Source organism: Monodelphis domestica, chromosome 1, assembly GCF_027887165.1.
Source record: "Monodelphis domestica isolate mMonDom1 chromosome 1, mMonDom1.pri, whole genome shotgun sequence".
NCBI classification, from domain to species: Eukaryota; Metazoa; Chordata; class Mammalia; order Didelphimorphia; family Didelphidae; genus Monodelphis; species Monodelphis domestica.
The window spans coordinates 326,209,661-326,231,170 of NC_077227.1; the positions used below are offsets into that span (position 1 = coordinate 326,209,661).

Consider the following 21,510-nt stretch of genomic DNA (forward strand, 5'->3'; position numbering starts at 1 on the left):
GAGTCAGGAAGATTCATCTTTCTGAGTTCAAATCTATCCTCAGACACTAACTGTGTGACTTTGGGCAAGTTACTTAACACTGCTTGCCTTGATTTCCTTATCTGCAAAATCATCCAGACCAGGAACTGGCAAACCACTGCAGCATCTTTTTTTTTTAAATTTAAACCCTTACCTTCTGTCTTGAAATCAATACTGTGTATTACTTCCAAGGCAGAAGAGTGGTAAGGGCTAGGCAATAGGGGTTGTGACTTGCCCAGGGTCACAAAGCTAGGAAATATCTGAGGCCAAATTTGAACCTAGGACTTCCCATCTCTAAGCCTGGTTCTCAATCTACTGAGCCACCCAGCTCCCCTAACATCCTATTTTGTCATTTTCCCATTAAATTGTTCTGCCTCCCGCATGATAGCCCTTCAGATTCATGAAGATAGATAAAACATTCTACTCCCACCCCAAATCTTCTCTGCCCAAGTGTTCTCAAGCAATTCAAATAGAAGCAGTTTTTCCTAACCTTTCCCCATTAGCATCAATCAGTCCTCAAAAATTTATTATTAATATTTATGAGGTAAGTACCTTAGGGATAGTAACATTACAATCCAAGCATGGTGGATCCACTGTCCTTAATAGAGAAAAGTGTCTATTGTAATAATTTTTGCAAATTCCTTTTTTTTATCTTTCCTTTTCCATCTTCATCCTTGAATGCCTTTGAAATAACTTTGTTTAGCTGGATATCTAGCCTTAGAATGCCTTTACCCTCCAAAGTTTCTATCTGCTTTAAGAGACAATGATTGTATATCATCTTTCTATGTGTGGTTTTACAGATAAGTTTCTATTCTAGCCCACTGTTGCCTTTGACAGTTATCTCTTGGCAAGTGGAAGAGGGAAAGGGAATAAGTATTTATATTGCACCTACTATGTGCCAGGCATTGTGTTAGATACCTTTTTTTCTGACAAATATTTCTCATTTGAGATAAGTAAATCCAATATTGGCTACTAATGTGCTTTCTGGGCTTTTGATATTATTACATCAATTAATTTATACTGGCTTGATTTCTGAATAAAATTATTATAATTGGTGCTAATGTAATTTCTGTTGTCAATTTTCCATTTTTTTCTTTCAATAGTTTGAATAATTCAAATCAGCTCTTGATACCTTTTTTTGTATCTGTGTACAGATAGATGACTTAGGAATAACAAATGTGTCCATAGGAAGTCCTTTCTATTCCATTAAAATGTGATTATATTAATTCTTTGTGATCATATTTGATGCTTGCCAAATCTAGCACTTAATTCTTTTTCTAAAGAAAGTTTTCGTTATATAGAGGTATGAAGCTTATATAAATTCACAAGTCTTTGGCCTCTCTCATTATCTTCTGAACCATACCTGCCCATACATTACTTCCCATTATTTTGCATTGGTCACTGATTTATTAGACTGAATATTGATTTATCATAGGCACAGATAGGTAGTTGAGTGGATTAAGAGACAGGCCTAGAGATAGGAAGTCCTGGGTTCAAATCCGATCTCAAACATTATCCTGTGTGACCCTGGGCAAGTCATTTAACCCCTACTGCCTGGCCCTCACTCTTCTTGGTCAATGGACAAGGATTTCATGTATAGAGTAGCAACAATCAAACCAAGGTTTACTAACAGTCTGAAAATTGTAATTCTTAATACCTACTGTTCTCTTCCCACCATTCTAGCATCATTATAATAATAGAAGCAAAAGGGGATGGCACAGGATCAAGAGTCATTTTCTTCCCATTTTATGGGTTGTCATAGCTAAGAAAGTTTCATCAACCTACTTGGGTTGTACTTCTCCATGTAATCATGGAAAAATTAGGCTGGTCCTCTAAAAACAGACTCTCTGTCCCCAGTACTGTATTCAAAGTCTTTTTAGCATGGAATATCTTGCCAGATCTTATGCTCCATTAGCATAGCTTTGAAGGACCCAGGTTCATTTACAAACCACAGTAAAGCTTGAGAGTAGGACTTTAGTGGGGGATCAAATTTGATAAAATGGAGAATAGTCAGTCAATAAACATTTATTAAGTATCTACTATGTACTAGGCACTATGCTAAGTACTGGGGATACAAAAAAAAAGTCAAAATACAGTCCCTACCTTCAAGGAGCTTACGATATATGACAAATAATAATTTAAAGACAAAGTGGAATTGCTTGTTGGCTCTGGGAGGGATGAGGGAAAGAAAATGAATCATGTAACCATGGAAAAATATTTAAAATTAAAATAGTAATAATAATTAAAAGAAGGATGATATTAACAATATGGAAATAGGTCTTGATCAATGACACATGTAAAACCCAGTGGAATTGCTCGTTGGTTACAGGGGAAGGGGATGTGTGAGGGAGGAAGAGAGGAAAAGAACATGAATCGTGTAACCATGGAAAAATATTCTAAATTAATTAATTAAATATAATTTTTCAGAAAGAAAGAGTATTAAAAAAGAAGGATGAATCTTGAATTGAGAGGAATTGGGAAAGGCTTCCTATAGAAGATGAGATTTTAAGTTAAAACTTGAAGTATGCCAAGAGACAGCAATGAGGAGGGTGAGTATTCCAGGTTTGGGGGACAGCTAGAGAAAATGCACAGAGCAGAGAGAAAAAATGTCATGTTTTTGGAATAGCCACAAGTTCAGTGTCACTGGATTGAAGACTATATGGTGAGAAGTAAGATATAAAAAGACTGGAATGGTGCTGGTGGTGAGTGGGGTGGGTCTAGGGGAAAAATAGGTTATGAAGGATTTTTAATGCCAAGGAAAGGATTTTGTAGTTGATCCTGGAGGTGATAATAAGCCAATAGAGTTTACTGAGTTGGGAGGAAGGGATGACATGTTTGGAACTGCAATTTAGGTAAATTGAAAGCTGAATGGAGGGGGTATTAGAATGGGGAGAAGCTTAAAGCAGGCTGACCCACCGAGACTAGGATGGTGTTTATCCTTCACAGGAATAGGGAAATTAGAAAGGCAGAGGGGTTTGGCTATAGAAGGAAAGATCATGAGTTCAGTTTTAAACATGTTGAGTTTAAGATGTCTACAATATTTCTAGTTTGAGATGTCTAAAAGGCAGTTGGAGATTGAGATTGGAAAAAAGAGGAGAGGTTAAGGCAGGACCTATAGATTTGAGGATCATCCATCTAGAGATGGTAATTAAATCCATGGTAATTGATGAGCTTACCAAGTTAATTAGTATAAAGGGAGAAGAAAAGATGGCCCAGGACAGAAGCCTGTGGGAAACTTATAGATAAAGGGAATGACTTAGATGATGTTTCCTCTAAAGAAAATTGAGAAGGAATGGTCAACTAGGACCAAATTTTGATTATGGAAAATTCTAAAGCTTTTGCACAAATAAGATCAATAAAGTAAAAATTAGAAGGGAAACTGCTGACTGAGAAAAAATATTTTCAAGAAATTTCTCTGATGAAGATCTGATAAATGGAATATATCTTATACATGAAGATATATGTGGAATTAATAAAAATATATAAGAACAAGAACCATTCTCAAATAGGCAAATTGCCAAAGGGAATGAGCAAGTGATTCTCAAAAGAAAAGCAGTTTTAATAAATCATATGTAATATGCTCCAAATCATTAATAGTAATAAAAGAATTGTAAATTAAAACAACACAGAGGCCCTCTCTCATCTTCAAATTAGCAAAAATGACAAAAAAAAAGGAAAAATGACAGCAGTTGAAGGTACTTTGGGAAGACAAACACACTGATGTACTCACTATTGGTGGAGTCGCAAAGTGATCCAACCATACTGGAAAGCAAATTTGGATTTATACTCCAAAAGCCATTGAATTAAATGTAACTTTTGGACTAGCGTGCTGTTATAAGAGTTAGACATCCCATAGAGAAAAAAGATAGAGGCACAGAATCCACATGCACAAAAGTATTTGTAGAAGCACTTTTTGGTATAATGGAGAACTAGAATTGAAGTGGATGTCCATCAATGGGGAGATGGTTGAATAAATTCCTTTATATAAGTGTAATGAATATTCTTATGACAATAAAAATATATAAGAAATGATATAAGAAATAATGAAGGGATAGCTTCAGAGAAACTTGCAAGAACCTGTATGAATTGATGCAGAGGGGACTCAATAGAACTAAGAGAAGACTTTATAATTTAATGTAAAATTGAAAAGGATGATAAATTTGAAAGACTTAAGAGCTCTGATTGCTACAATAACTAACCTGGACTGCATGAAGACTGATGTTGGATGAAAGATGACATATACTTGATCCCTCAGGCAATGGGAAGCCAATGGAGCTTACTGAACAGAGAAGTGACATTGCCATTAAGAATACCACTCTGACAGGGGCAGGGGTGGAGGGAGAGAAGCATTGAAAAAGAGAGAGCTTGAAGGTCAATTTAAAGAACTCATTGATTTTGTGTCATTACAAATAGTTCAGCAAGGTGGGTCAGTGGATAGAGCACCAGACCTGATATCAGGAAGATTCATCTTCTTGAGTTCAGTATGGTCTTAAGTAGTTGTGTGACCCTGGGCAAGTCACTTCCCCCATTTGATTCAGTTTTCCCATCTGTAAAATGAACTTGGGAAGTAAATGGCAAATCACTCCACTGTCTTAAGAAAAACCCAAACTCACAAAAAGTTGGACACAACTAAAATGACTAAACAGTAATTACAAACAAGCTAGCAGAAAATATTATGCCATTATAATTTAATTCCCAACATAGCACTTCTTTAGATTACAAAGAGACAGAAATAAAAAGGGATGGGGCCTGTGAATCTTAAATATAATGGCTGCTAACATTTATAATGTGCCAGGTACTGTGATAAGCACTTTACAATTATTATCTCATTTTATTCTCACAAAACTGGGAGGTAGTTGCTATTCTTGTCACCATTAGAACCCAGGGTTTTCTGAATTCAAGCCCAGCACTCTAACCACTGTACAACCTGGTCAGTATTGTACCACCCAGTCACTAATATAGAATAGAAGTTCTTATAATCATCTATGTCCTTTACATGTACTTACCCAAAACCTGTTAAGGCAAACTGTCAACTAAGTGGGGATTCCTCTCTCCTCTACTTCCCTACCCTTTCTTCCCATGAAGGTTCAAATATGAAAAAACCTGTCCAGTCCAATATAGCCCCTCACTCTATCACCACAAACATAAGATCCCAGAGCCTCAGGTACCCATGAGCAAAGATCTACCATGTATCACCCACGGGACAGGGAATCTCAGACTATCAGGGCTAGAAGAGATCTTTATAGCAGAAAATGACAGAAGTAAAAGGGAACTCAACATCATAAAACAGTAGTGGTAGAAGGGTGAACCTGATCATTCTGTTGGGACTCTTCCCTGAAAATGTTTTCAAAAAGACAAAATATTATTCATTCAAAAAATGTCTTTTTAATCCTGGGATGCCAGATGTAATATAGGAATTAGTTGGTGGTAAAGAGAATAAAGGAGTAATGGAGATCTCCCCTTGAAAGCAGGATCCAGGAGAGGCAGCTGATGTTTAAAGTTGGCTCAGAGAGAGGGAGAGGGAGTGAGTAGTTTCCCTCTTCAGACTTCCCTCCTCGCTGGTCTCACAAACTGGCTCTTGACTTTTCCACCACTACTAGAGCCTAAAGGTTTCTTCTCAGAAAAATTATTCTCCCCCCACCCCCAAGTTGTCCCACTCACACTTGAGTCTTTTTGGGAAAGGACAACTTCAATATAAATTAAGTCAGTTAAGGTAACACAAAGAAATGGCTGGCAAGAAAGGAATTGGTGAGGAAATTGGGGGAAAGGTGTCCCTTCTCTAACTACCCCTTTGTCCACCCTCCTCGAATTTGGGGAACTTGGGCATTGGCAGCCTGGGCCCCCTGAGAGAGACTCAGGTTGGTTGGCCCTGGTCTTTGGCCCCCTGGCCACAGTTCAGACCCAGGACACCAGGAGCTGTGAGGTAAGTTTGACAGAGGTTCAAATGTCTTCTTCAGCTGTTACTTCAGTTAGGAATTGGGGGAGGGAATGTCCAGTCACCAGGAGAGGAAAAGATGAGTATATCCCCAGGAGAAAGGCTTGCTCAGACCTCCTCCTAGGCTTCTCAAGGTTGAGAGAGAACTAACTGAATCCCAGTCAGAATCTTCTGGTTTCTCAACATTCTAGACCTCCTGGGGCCCTTTCCCCATGGAGGTGAGTAGATCCAGCAACTTCAACCTGTCACACTTCCTTGAGTGCAAAACCCTTTGTCACAAAGAACATATATATTTATAACTGCAGAAAACTAAAAGAATAATGTCCAACTGTGGTTAAATTAAGGCATTGAATGCAATGGAATATATTGATGTTTGTTTTTGAAAAGGACCAATGACACCACAGGTGACCTCTTGGCTTGCAAGTGAGTTGGACTGAAGGGAGGCAGAGTTGTACAAAGTCATTAGCCTCACTCTCTCTTCCAGAGTCTTCAAAGGCCAGTGGAAAGACAAGTCGGGATGACTGGTGATCCATGTAGCAGATGACCTTCGTTTCTTTGATGTCTGACTAAGCTCTAGGCATTCCTCTGCATTTTCATGGTCATTGGAACAAACTGTTCTCATTTTCCCCATTCTGCCAGGCAAAGTCTTTACATGATTGAAATAGATACCCCCTGAACTGATCGACCAGTCTGTGGTCTATTGGTGACCCTCAATCTGGTTTGGCTATTTGCCAAGAGGGTTTTACAGTGTGGCCACTGCATGTGCTACAGCTTCTTAGAACTGGATGAAAGATGGATACCAAAGGTGGATGACAAGTCCTCCCTGAACACCCCATACACCTTATACTGGAACATATTAATTGGTAATAGAATATATTAATATAATAAACAAAAAACTGAGAAATATGAAGAATCTAAAAACCAGAAAGATCTTTACAAAATAACACAATGTGGAAAATATAAAAGCAGAATAGAATACATACTAACCGTGATGATACAAGAGAAAAAGTAAATGGGCAAAGAATAGAAGGTACAAAAAAGTTACACTAAGGCAGAATATCTGGAATCATCCTGGGTTTGACACTTAGTAGCTGTGTGATCATGTTGTTGCTGTTTGTTTCTGACTCTTCAAACTTCATTTTGGACTTTCTTGGCAAAGATACTGGAATGGTTTGCCATTTTCCTCTCCAGCTTCCCCCCCACCTTTATTTTCTATCTTAGTGGAAACTCTAAGACAGAAGGGCAAGGACTAGGCTAATGGGGTTAAGTGACTTGTCCAGGATCACAAAGTTCATAAGTGTCTGAAACTGGATTTGAACTCAGGTCTGTCTGACTGCAGGCCTGGCACTTTATCCACTGAGCCATGTAGGTGCCTTGTGTGACAACAGGCAAATCATTTTGCCTTTATAAGCCTAGATTTTCTCATTTGTAAAAAGAAGATAGAAGTATTTGCATTATCCACAGTGCCATCTAGCTGCCCCCATTCTCTAGCCCTTTTTATAGATGAGGAAAGTGAGGCAAACAGGGTTAAGTGACTTGCCTAGGGTCCCAAAGCTTATGTGTCTGAAACTGTATTTGAACTCAGGTCTGTCTTGACTCCAGGTCTGGCACTCTATTCATTGAGCCATGTAGATGCAGTGTGACAATAGGCAAGTCATTTTGCCTTCATAAACCTTAATTTTCCCACCTATAAAACGAGGATAGAAGAATTTGCATGAATTACTTCAAATAACTGTTGTAGGGAAACCATTTTATGAACCTTGAAGCACTATATAAAGTCAGAAACAGATGAAACCTTATCACCACAGATGCTTGAAGCTTAAAGCCACCTTGTAGATCTTCTAATCTAGCCCACTTATTTCAGAGGCTGTTAGGTAGCACAGTGATTTGAATGCTGGACCCAGAGTCAGGAAGATCTGAATTCAAATACTGCTTAGATACTAACTAGTAGAGCTATGACCCAAGGCAAATCACTTAATAGCTGTTTGCCTCAGCTTCTTCATCTATAAAAAAAGAAATAATAATAGCATTGACCTCAAGAGTTCTTGTAAGAATAAAATGAGATAATTTTTTTTATTTTTAAATTTAAAAATTATTTAATGCTATCTTTTGTAGGGATAAAATGAGATGTCTAAAGTGTGTCTTGAAAACCTTGAAGTACTATATAAATATTAGCTATTATTAATTTTACAGATGATGACATTTAGGACAAAAGAGGTAAACAGATTTACTCAAAGTCATAAAAAGAGTTAGTGCCAAAGCCATGATTAGAACCCAGGTACTTTGATTCCTAGCATGACTTCTTTCCACTAGATCAGATGCCTATTAGAAGCACCTCTTTTATTCAGCAAATAAACAAGTTAGATGTCACACTCATTCATCAGTCCTTAATTAATATTTGCTCTATACCCAGTGGACTTGGAGGCAATAATGAGATATAAAACACAAATAACAATTCAGATCTACCTTTATTATGTAAGCATGAAATAATCAGGGGGCAATTAATTAGAAAGTATACTTGTATGCTAAGTGGTGTGATGATCATACAAAAATCCTTTCATCATAACAACACTTCAAGGAAGATAGTGCCCATATTATTTGTGTCTCCATTTTACAGAGGAGGACATTGAGGTTCAAAGTTGTTAAATGACTCACTTACCCATGGTCACTCCTCTACTAACTGTCAGAAGCAAGATTCAACCTCAAAACTTCTGACTCCTAGTACTCTTTCTCACAGAAGAACCCAGGAGGAGTTTAGAAAAAATGGAAAGGGGCTAGCTAGGTGGCTCAGTAGATGGAGAGCCAGGAAGGAAGGAAGGAAGGAAGGAAGGAAGGAAGGAAGGAAGGAAGGAAGGAAGGAAGGAAGGAAGGAAGGAAGGAAGGAAGGAAGGAAGGAAGGAAGGAAGGAAGGAAGGAAGGAAGGAAGGAAGGAAGGAAGGAAGGAAGGAAGGAAGGAAGGAAGGAAGGAAGGAAGGAAGGAAGGAAGGAAGGAAGGAAGGAAGGAAGGAAGGAAGGAAGGAAGGAAGGAAGGAAGGAAGGAAGGAAGGAAGGAAGGAAGGAAGGAAGGAAGGAAGGAAGGAAGGAAGGAAGGAAGGAAGGAAGGAAGGAAGGAAGGAAGGAAGGAAGGAAGGAAGGAAGGAAGGAAGGAAGGAAGGAAGGAAGGAAGGAAGGAAGGAAGGAAGGAAGGAAGGAAGGAAGGAAGGAAGGAAGGGAAGGAGAGAGAGACAGAGATCAATATAGATTCTAAGGCAGAAGGTAAGTGTTTAAAAAAAGAAAAAGAAAGAAAAAGGAGAGAGCACTTGAGGGTATTGAGGCTTCCTGAAAGAAGTAAGTAAACTTGACAGATGGATACACTTTGGGCAGGGAGCCAGTGTTCCAATATGAAGTCAGCCTCTTCCACAAAACTTAGACCATGTAGTAGTCTAGGGATTCTTAGCCTGTGGGCTGTGACACACACTAAAAGGTTCCAAAACCCTCCCTAAGTCCCCCCAGGAGCCTACCAGAAATGTTGTCTCCAACATCCCCAACAGCTGCATCTGTGGCCTCCTGAATACACTCAGGGGTGGGGGGTTCCTGAGGCAGCCCATTCCATTTTTTAATAGCTCTGAACTAATAGGCTATCCTATACAATTTAGTAGTTAGGTTAATTACATACTGTCATATGGTTTGCTGTTGTTGCTTCAGAGTATTAATCTTGTCTCTTGAACTAGAATGTGCTCCTTGATCATCCTAGATTCATTCAGGATTCTCTCTATTCTTCATCCCAGGGATGGGCAAAGCAAGCCCTCAGAATGATGCCTCACTGAGGAAGGGGGTGTGGAGCCATGAGCAACAACTGCACAACACACGTCAATGGTATCAATTATGCAGTTGTGTTTACACAGATGTTGGAGCAGCTGTTTAAGAGTCAGCAAAAGGGGAAGAGATTTCTAAGAGGTCATAAAGTTCATTCTCCTGCCTACGGGCAGGAGCAGACCTAAGCTATTTGGGTCCAGCCTCAATTATTTTAATAGTTTCCCTAACTTCAGTCTCTCCTCCCACCCCTCTCCTCATGTTTTCTCCTCTAGTTCATCTTTATACAGCTGCCAAAATAAAATATTATTTGTATGCAGATCTGATTATTCAATTCCACATTTATTGTCTACAATGTGTAAAGCCCTAACCTAAGTACTGAGAGTGCAAAGACAGAAATCAGAAAATTTCTTCCCTTAAGAAAACTTACATCCTACTGGACACACAGTAAGTACATGGGGAGACCTTGAGCATTCGAGAAGCCATTGGATTAATCAAGTATGAAAATCTGGGAGAAGGAGAATAACTGATGAGGATTGGCCTGATGGAACAAATAGAAATGACAGAACAAGAAACATGTCTTTCTCAAAGATTTGAGCAAGTAATTTACTCAAAAACTTTCAAAGGTTCTTCACTATCTCTAGGGGGGGGGAAATATATGTATATATACATATATATAAAGCCCTTAGTTTCATATTTAAAGCATTCTGCCATCTTACTCCATCCTATACTTCTTGCTTTATTTTATATTATTACCTTCTAACCATTCTACATTCCAGCCAGGATAGATTAGCAGTTGTTTTGTGATCTTGCCTTATTGTTACCAGATTTATTGGTGAATTGATATTTCCAAAGCCTGGAATATACTCCCTCCTCATCTCTGACCAGCAACTTTCTTCTCTTCCTTCAAGGCCTAGCTTAGGTTCCACTTCTCTAATGAAACCTTCCTTGAACACTCCAGCTTAAAATATTCTATCTCTTCTTAAATCTTCCTGGAGTACTAGTTCTCTCTTTTGTCCTTTTCACAATCTTATTAATTTTAATATCGTTATTTGTGCCTATGTCCAATTATCACTAATAATTATTATTAATAATAAATTATTATTTCATTAAATTTCAAGTTAATTATTAAATTGTAAGATCTTTGAGAGCATTATTTTCCATCTTTGGATCCCCAGCACCTTGCACAAAACAAGCATCTAATAAGTGAGGCAGCTTTATCAGTGGATAAAGCATTGATCCTGGAATCAGAAAGATCTGAGTTCAAATTTTACTTTAGACACTTACTAGATGTATGACCTTGAGCAAATCACTTAAAATCTCAGCCTGGAGTTTCCTTTTCTATAAAATTGGGATAGTAATAATAGCTCTTGACTCACAGGGTTGTAAAAAATCAAGTGAGATACCATATGTAAAGTGCTTTGCAATCTGAAAGCACTTTTTTCTTTTTTTAAATTAAAATTTTTTATTTAATTAATTAATTTCTAATGTTTCGCCATGGTTACAAGATTCATGTTCTTTCCTCCCCCCCCCCCCCAGCCGAAGCTAATTCCACTAGGTTTTTCTTGTGTCAGTGATTAAGACCCATTCCCATATTATTGATATTTGCACTAGGGTGATCATTTAGAGTTTAAAGCACTTTTTTAGATTAATAAATGCTGAATTGAACTGAGTCAAATAAAAATTTATTCTATTTTTCTCAATACAGCCTGAGGCTGGGCATGGTAGACTATGCCTGAAATCTCTGCTGTTGGAGGAGGCTGAGCCTGCTGGACAGACTGAGTTTTGAGGAGTAGGACTAAAGGCAATTGAATTACCCTAAGGCTGGTGACAATATGGTGAGCCTCTGGGGGCCACCTCCCTTGGGGGATAGCCTGGGTTAATTTGTGACAGGTGAACTGACCCAGATGGAGAAGAGGGAGCAGGTTAAAGCTTTCATACACATTGAGATTAGGTCACTTGGGGCTACTGCACTTCTAGCTCCTTTGAAATAATAAGATTCAGTGCCAATAAGCAAACAAATAAATCAATGAATGGATAAACAAATAAACAAATGAATGAATGAATGAATAAATTAATCAATAGATAAATGGATGAATGATTAGGAACACCAAACAATCAAACAAAAAACCATTCCCTAATATCAACCATATCCTCAGCTTCTGCACCCCGAAGTCTCTAGATAGAATTTCTTCTTGGTCTGCCCTGACTTAAAACAAACAAACAAACAAACAAACACAAAAATATTTGTGTACCTACTGATTTGTGACTTTGTGTACTGTTATTCTAACATGGGTCTCCTGGGGGTGTAGAATGATTGTCACTAAAACAAGAAGTTAAGGAATTCAAAGCAATGGGCTATTTTCCTGCCAGACCTAATTAACTTGTCACAAGGAAAAACCTCTGTTGCAGAACCACAAACGGACCCCTAACCCCAGCCAACCTCTAACCCTGGTCATAGGCCAAATCCAACCTCATGCCCACCTCCAACGCAGTACTACAACCTTATCATTCCATTTCCCCCCCTCTTTTACAGCTCAATGCATCAAAAATAACTGCCCTTTCCCCAATTGTAAATAATGAGGACGGTTCTGGGGGGAGAGGAGGGATGCTAAGGGTAGAGCAGAGTCCTTGTCACTGCTTCACAGGAGACTCACTACCAATTCTTCCCCATCTCAGCCTCCTGGTCATAAAATGGGACAAACAGCTCTCACAGACTGCCTCTGGAGTCCTGCCTGGACTGTTTGGAAAAGGTCTAGAAATGCCTGTGGGTGGAATTATGTACAAGTGCTAAGCCTAATTAGCACAATGCCCTGCCAGCTATTTAAAGGGATGATTGTCTTAATCAGCTGGAAAAGACATTCTTTTGTACCAGGCACAATTTATAGACCTAATTAGCATAGCCATAAACTCTTTGGTCCAGGTCCTTTGGAGAAAATGACTCAGTTCTCAGTTCTTAATCTTTGGATTAGTGAAGTCAGTACATGAATTGGACTCAAGGGTTCACACAGAAAGCACCCAGCTGCTGATGTCAGTGGCCTTACTGATGTTAGTGTTTGACCACTTCCTGGGGTCTTATTTATTTCCCAGGAATCTGTCCATGCTTGCTTGGCTCAGTCATTGGAACAAGGCGTTAATGACAGAGGCCAAAGACAGAGCATTCGGGGTCTAATCTTGACTAACTAACTGCTCTCTCTCTCAACATAAATTGCATCCTAAACTAGACCAAATAATAAAAGGGAAGAAGGCGAGAGAATACTTTAGCAATAAAATATTTTTTTAAGTAAAGTATGTACCTTTTTAGATATAATACTATTGTACACTTAATAGACTATAGTACAAATATAACTTTCATGGTAACTGGGAAACCAAAAAAAGTCAGCTCACTTTATTGGGATATTTGCTTTCTTGCAGTGGTCTGGAACCAAACCCACAATATCACTGAAGGATGCCTGAACACATATTATATATAATTTATATAATATATATATATATTATATATATTATATATAATCGATCTGGTCTGAGTAGAGCAGAGCACATAGTACTACCACCTGCCTTGCTCTGAATCCATTTTACAGATTAAAAAAAAAAAATCAGACCAAAAGAGGGTTGGCAACTTGCTTAAGGTAGCTACTATTTGTCAGAACAGAATATGAATCAGGATTCCAAGTCCAGTATTCCCTCCAGGAGCCATTTTTCCTCTAGAGCAGAGGTGTCAAATACACTATCAGTCTTCCTGAGTCCTGAACCAAACTAAAATATAATTGGGAAACATTTAACAACGTAAATAAATAAAACTACAATACAGCCTAGATAATGTTAATGTTGTTCTAAGTCAGTAGGCCTCTGGTAGACATCCTTATGTACTGTTTAGTGGCTCCTGTTTATATCTAGTTTGACGCCACTGCTCTGTGGCAAGGTGGATTCTTTCTCACATTCTCTAATTTGGGCACCTAGGTAGCACAGTGGATAGAGTGCCAGGCCTTGAGTCAGGAAGACTACTCTTCCTGATTTCAAATTCAGGAGCAAATTCAGACACTAAATAGTTACCGTGGGCAAGTCACTTCATCCTGTTTGCCTTAGTTTCCTCATCTATAAAATGGGCTGGCAAACCTCTGCAGTATCTTTGCCAAGAAAACCCCAAAGAATCAGGAACTGAAAATGATGGAACAACAAAATGACCTCCTTTGCTAATATTAGCAAAACTTGCAGATAATCTCAGGGCTACAGGCCTAGGAACGGTAATAATTCCCAGAGAAACAGTTATCCCACCAATTCTCAGTTACACATGAGAGAGAGATATCTGAAAGTGAGGCATTGTCCAAACTCTCCCAAAAGGCAACAGTTTCATATTCCTCACCATTCAGGACACATTCTTTCCCAAATCTCCCTCCTCTTCTCCCTGGGAGCTCTGGATTCCCATGAGGACTGCACCCAAAGAGAATGACCTTAAGAATCATCTTTGGACTCAGAGAGCCAAATACATAACCAAACTGGAAGAGATCTTAAAATCAGATGAAGCATTCTGCTCTAGAACCATAGGTCTGAGGACTTCTAGTCATATTCCTTCATTTCATATTTGAAGGAACTAAAGTCAACAGAAGTGAAATTATTTTGCCCAAGTTACAATGCTAGTTAGTGGCTAAAGGAGTCCAGAATCTCGGGCTCCTATCAGATCATAGGCAATGTCAGAGCCAGGAAAGGCCTTAGAAATGACCTAGTTCAATCCCCTCATTTTAAAGAAAAAGAAACCGATTCAGAAATGTGATATGATTTGACCAAGGCCACAAAGGCAGCAACCTTTTCTCACAATCTAGAAGTAGTATCTGAGCTCAGTATCTTGTGCTGTTGAAGCTTTTTTATTGGATAAAGGCATAAATACTTATTAAAACACATATACTTTTTTAAAGGGGGTTTTTGGTTATAAGAGAAAGCATATTGAAACATCGATGAATTTTTTAAAAAAGACGACAGGTACTATAAAATGCATTAAACTGCTCCTAGGTATCAAAAAAGTCAGCCTCTGTAGCTGAAACTACATGGAAACTTGAGATTACCTGCCTCATCTTCAGCAAAGGAAATGATGTACTGATAATAGTTGTTGATCATGCCTGGAAACATGCATGTCTGCCCACGCCCCATGCAGATCTCATTGTACTGCCACTGTCTGGTGGCCTCATTCTCCCTGAGAGACATCAAGCGCCTAAAGAGGAAAAGCAAATGGCATTAATACCAGTCACTGATGGCACAGCCTGGTGCAGTCACAGGAGTAGCATAAAAGGCACTGACTAGCCATGGAAGGTCAAATCTCCTGGAGGTCAGCACTCTGGTTCTTAGTTTCATGATTGTCTGCTACAGTGAAAAATTCTTTTTTTTCCCTAGCATCATCCCCAATCCCTACCCTTATAGGAAAAATGGGATAAAATTTAATTTAATAAATGTTGATTAAGTACCTTGGATGTCTCCCCGCTCCAAAGCATCTTCTACTTAGTTGCCAAGGTGATTTTTCTAAAACTCTGCTATGGCGATGTTCCTTCCCTGCTCGCTGATCCCCAGTGGCTCCCCATTATCCAAAGGATCAAACACAATCTCCTCTGTTGGGCATTTAAAGTCCTTGACAACGTGTTCCCTTCCTTCCTTTGCAGCCTTCTATTTCATTCCTACTTCACACACTCTACGATCCAATGATACTGTCCCACTTTATGTTCCTCAGAGATAATATTCTATCTCTTATCTCTGTATCTTCATATTGGCTGTCCTCTGTGCCTGGAATGATTTCTCTCTTCACCTTTACCTTTTGAGTTCCTTGTCTTCCTTCAAGAAAAATGCATGGGGCAACTAGGTAATCCAGATGATAGAACACCAGTTGGCTTGGAGTTGGGTTCAAATTTGACCTCAGACAATTTCTACCTGTGTGAACTTAGGCAAGTCACTTAATTAAAATTGCATAGCCCTTGCCAGTCTCCTTAGAAACTGTCTTAGAATTGATACCAAGATAGAAAGTAAGGGTTGAAAAAAAAAGGCTAAATGCAAATCTTACATATTACAGGAAGCCCTTCATGGTTCCCCTAATTGTTAGTGCCTTCTCCTCTCAAATTACCATCCAACTATTCTGTATACATCTTGTAAAAGCACATATTATCTCCTCTCATTCAAATGGAAGCTACTTGAGGGCAGGGGTTGTTTGTTTGTTTTTGCTTTTGTTTGTATCCCCTGAACTTTGCCAAGTATCTGGCGCAAAATAAGTAAGAAATCCTTGTGAACCAAGATGTTAACTACTTCCTCAGGGCTTTGCCCTGTGCTAGGGCCTGGGGATACAAAAGTCAAAACAAAATAAAGAATTTATATTTGTAGCTAGGTAATATAGTAGATAGAGAGACAGGTTTAGAATCTGGAAGACCTGAGTTCAAATCTGAATTTAGACACTTATAAACTGTGTGATCCTGAACAAGTTACTTAACTGTTTATCTCCATTTACTCATCTGAAAAATGGGGATGATATTAACTAACACCTATCCCCTAGGATTGTGGTGAAGATCAAGTGAAATGATATTTATAAAGCACTTAGCACAGTGCATAGTACATAGTAGGTCTCTATAAATGTCAGCTATTATATAAGGCTGGAAGGATACAACACAAACAAAAATAGGAATATAAATGATCATTTGAAGAGGGCGTGAGTCCTAAAAACTTTAGAGATTAAGAAAATCTTTGTGTCAGAGGTAGCACTAGAGCTCAGTATTGAAGAAAGCCTGAGATTCTAGTTGGGACAGGTGAGGGATACGTCCAGGATATGGTGACAGGCTAAACAAAGGCAGAGAGGCAGGAGCTGGAATGTCAAATTTGAGGAAAGAGCATCCAGCAGGCTAATCTGCCTGAAACAGTGGGTGCATGAAGGATAGTCATATAAAACAAATGAAAAGCCAAATGTTTATATATATGTAACACACACACACACACACACACACACACACACACACACACATATATATATATATATATATATATATATATATATATATATATATATATATATATTTCTTCCCCATCTCCCATTACATTGAGGACACATGAAAATAATAATTCATTTGTAAAGTACCAAAATGTTTGTAAAATCCTTTCCTTCCAACAATCCCTTGATCGATGCACAGTTGATATTATCTCTATTTTACATGTAGAGAAACTAAGGCTGAGAGAGAGGAAGTGATCCCAATCAATGCGTATGAAAGCTGATATTGGCACTCATATCTAATTCCAATTTGAGGGCTTTTCCATTATAGAATAAAACCTCTCAGTTGTAGAATATGCTCAGTCATAACCTGATTCAACCCATACCAGAACAGAAATCCAAGTAACACCATGGTGTTATGCATGAAATCACTTTAAATGAAGCACCAGAGAAATGTACAGTTATCATATGCCAAGCAAAAAGCCTTCTCCCCCTTCTCTCTCCTACCTCTCTTTTTCATTCTCATTTCTCTGTGGTTTCCTCTGCCCTCCCATTCCACTGTGCTCTCTGGAATCTCTGCTATTAACAAGGTATCCTTCATTCTGGCCCTTACCCTTGTCCTCCCTCATTCCCTCTTTTTTGGTGCTCCTTACCTACTCTGGAAGATACCATATCTATCACTGGTCAACCTCTCCAATGTGAATTTCTCCTTCTTTCTTGTCCTGGAACCAAGAGGAAGCATTCTACTTGCTCACTGACCCTTCTAGATATTTCCTTTAAGACCTTTCCTCTTTGGAGGTTGACTACATCTGCCATTCTTAACCACCTTGTCTAGATTCTTTTTTTTTTTAACCTTTGCCTTCCATCTTAGAATTAAGACTGTGTTTTGGTTCCAAGGCACAAGAGTGGTAAGGGCTAGGCAATGGGGGTCAAGTGACTTGCCCAGGGGTTGCCAAGGTCACATAGCTAGGAAGTATGTTTTTTTAATTAATAATCAATAACTATATATTATATTTTAAAAGTTTTATTAATAATAACTAGGGCAAAAGAACTGCCTGAATTCAGCCTAGTCGAAGGTCTAAAAAGAGAGGAAGATGGAGGAGTTGAAGCCACTTAAATACAATCAAGCAAAATGCAGAGACACAGGAAAAGGGAATTTTGGGAAATACTAAGGGACTTCTGGGGGATGAAGTCCAAAGGCTCAAAATCTCCATTTATACAGAAGTGTCTCCTAGCTTGGCTCTTTAACCACTTAGTTACCCTCAAAAGGAAGCTATGAAATTTTTCTTGTTTTAATCTATGATGATGTTTACTGTTTACTGATATTTTTAAAAAGCCTGATCTTCCATCTTAGAATCAATCCTGTGTGTTGATTCAAGTCAGAAGAGCATAAGGGCTGGCAATGAGGGTTAAGTGACTTGTCCAAGGTCCCACAACTAGGAAGTGTCTAAAGCTAAATTTGAATCTAGGATCTCTCATCTCCAGGCTTAGCTCTCTATTCACTGAGGCTCTTAACTGTGTTCTCCTTATCTAGATTCTTGTAGCTATAATCTACTAGTATCCAAATCACTCAAGCTCTTATTAAGGGAGTTCATCTCCTGCCTTCGTTCTTGGATGCTTCAATATTTTTATTCAATATCAATTCTTTAGGACTAGTCTTCTAATCCAACAACTTTCAAAGCCTCCATGACATGCTGCTTTTTCTTTTTTTTAAAAATTAATAAGTGTTTAAAATTTAATAGATGTAAAAATTAAATGTTAAACTGAAAGATATTAATTTTTAAATTTTGTTTTTGGGTTATTTTCCCCCAGTAATATGTAAAAATAATTTTTAACATTCATTTAAAAAAATTTTGAGTTTCAAATTCTCTCATTCCTTTTTACTCTCCCTCCTTCCCTCCCAACCCTCTTTCCTTCCTGAAACAATAAGCAATCTTATAAAGATTTTACATATATTTTACAAATATAAGACATTCTTCCATATTAGTCATTTTGTGGAAGAGATCTCAAAAGGGGGAAAAAAGGAAGAAAAAAGTGAAATATAGTATGTTTTGGTGTGTATTCAGATTCCATCAAGTTCTTTCTCTTAAGGCAGATGGCATTTTTCATCATATAACATTCATTCCACCTCAGTCACCAGAAGGATTTTATCACGACCCATATCTATTCTACCTTCATGATGCTAAATTCTGAAATTTTGTTTCTGAGCATAACTTCTTATCCTTCTAGCATTCTCTTTGTTTCACATCTCCCAAACCAATTTTTTTTCTCGTCACGACCTCCAATAATTCTGTCATTATTTTTCTAATCCATTGCCTGCTTTTGCCTCATTCTCTTCTCTTCTTAGTCAATTTTAGAGTTAAACAATTCAACTACATACCTTGACATCCCTTTTACCCCTTGTCCCACACTCCTATTCATGCATGAGCAAGTCTCAGCCATTGGTTACATACACTAACTTCTTCCTCCTATTCCTACTGTAAGGATAATATTAGAAAATAAGTATTATTTTATTAGTTTAGGGATAAGAAGTAAAGTGGGTGCCTTGATAAAAGAACTGGAGTTTGAAGCAGAGCCAAGAGAGCATGTTAATTTCAATTGCTGACAGTTACAGCAGTTTTTCTATATCAATTACTCTCTCTGGCAGTTAGGATTTGGTCTCTGGCTGTTGGCAGAGACACACTCTCAGAGACTCTCAGGGCTGGAGGAGGTAACATCTTTGCCTCTCTCTGTCTGAGGGAAAGATTAGAAGGAGCTCAGTGTTTTCCTTTCCCAAATTGGGAAACACCATTAAATATCTATTGGTTTTTATAGATTGTTTAACTCTGAGAAGACCAAAGAAAAACCTGGTCTTTGGTTTGGACTCTGAGTCTTAACAGACTTAGAGTCCTAACTGGATTCTTGTTGAGACTCAACCAGCTAGCCTTTGCTATTTTATAATTTGAAGGTGACATTAAGATTTATAAGGATAATAGTAGTAGTTTTTATTTAGATAGAATAAATTTGGGTTAATTAGATCAGGGAGGAGTAGTATAGCCTGTGAAACACAGGAGAAGCAGTTCCTTGCAGAACCTGGAAGTTTACTTGAGTGAATTTAGAATCTCTTAGAATTAGAAATTCTTTATTTAACCTTATATATTTCAATAAATATTTTATGTTTATAATAAGAGTCTCTTTAGTGTCCTTGTTCCTTCCCCTGAAGGGAAGTTCACATTTGAGCTTCACTTCATCATTGAGGATACTTTTGATTACCTCTATCAAAAGTATCCAAACAGTTTGAACCTGATTGGCGAGTTAAACAGTTTTTGAACAGTTTTGAACCCATATTGGAACAGTTTTTCCATCTAAATATTTTATTTTATAGCTCACTAATTTTATTTTTACACTACACTATTAAAAGCCATTAGAAGAAGTCATAAAACAATGATTGTTGAGTCCTCTGCAAGGTCAGAAGGCTTATATGAACTGATGTAGAGTTCAATGAACAGAACCAGAAGAACCATTTATTATTAACAATTTATTAATATAAAAATATTTATTAAAACCATTTAGCATAATTGTTAATAATTTGTTGTGATTGATTATTATAGTTATAATAATTATTAATAATAATTTATTAGTAGTATTAACAAGATTTTGTAATGTTGATCAAAGCAATGACCAGTCAAATTCCAAAGGTTGAGACAGTACTCTGGCATAAAGGACTCCCCTCCTAGGAGGATGTAGAGTTCTCCTACTAACCCTTGCTTTCTGCAACTGGGTCATACTCTCCCAAAGTAGGTGTGGCTGTCAACAGGTTAAGTCCTTATCCAGGTACCTAGTTTATGTCCAAAGAAAAGCTTGTGGACCAAACAGAGATATTAGAGAAAATAACCCCTTAATGAGTTCAATTTCTGAAAATAACGTGTTACACAATAGGAATCAGTTTGATGCAAAGGTTTATTGCAAGCAATAGGGAAGGTGCAGGGGGAAAGGAAAAGGAAACCTGAAATATAGCTGTCATAGACACTAACATGGAATATCATCTGTAGAAGGGAAGCACTGAACTGGGGAGCAGAGAGATACATATCTGTTCAGCAGAAGCAGAATGCTCCAAAGTATCTTTCTGAGTTCTTATATTCTGATTTTGGGTAACCCCCCTGTAGCTGGCTGAGTTGTGTATTAGGACTTAGGGCAAAATATCAATTTGTGGGGTTTGCTATAGGGAGGAAAAAACAAGCTGGTGGTGGACAAAATATTATTTTAAAGGATTCATTACTAGGGAGAAAAGCTGACAAAAGACAAAATATTATTTGGGGGACACAGTTTTACTAACCTTTGAACAATATTATTTTTAGTATTTTTCCATGAGTATATTCTATAAGCTTTCAGGTTCCTTTAAGGGGAAACTGTCACAATGGACTCAAAACCACAGGCCTAATCTTGTATTAATCATTTCCATGCTTGGATTCTATAGGCTATAGCCTCCCATAAAGGGAAACTGTCATGATTGTCTCAAGACCACCAGGTCTAATCTTTTAACACCCACCTATAAAGACTCAGAATGAAATTGAGATATATGTTTGCTTGTTTATTTATTTGAGGAGACAGGGTTGGACATGTCCAATGTAGTCATTTGTTTTGCTTGACTATATATGTTTATAACAGGTTTTATTTTTCTAGTGGGAGAGAGAGGCAGAGAGAGAATGTGGACCTAAAAATATTTTAAAGAATCTGTTCCTTTCAAGTTTATCAATCATCCATAAACTGTTAACTCTTAAGACCTTTTCTGAGGCTTAATATTCTTGACTGGTTTGTATCTTTTAACACTACT

At 37.9% G+C, this 21,510-nt stretch overlaps 1 protein-coding gene across 1 annotated transcript in view; it reads right to left on the minus strand.

Moving 5' to 3' along the window:
* The window catches only part of HHIPL1 (HHIP like 1), an 88,956-nt gene that overhangs the window by 21,431 nt on the left and 46,015 nt on the right, over positions 1–21,510 (minus strand). Inside the window, exon 6 of the mRNA XM_056816414.1 lies at positions 14,806–14,951. Within this exon, the coding sequence (XP_056672392.1) occupies positions 14,806–14,951 (146 nt within the window). The remainder of the gene's footprint in view (positions 1–14,805; positions 14,952–21,510) is intronic.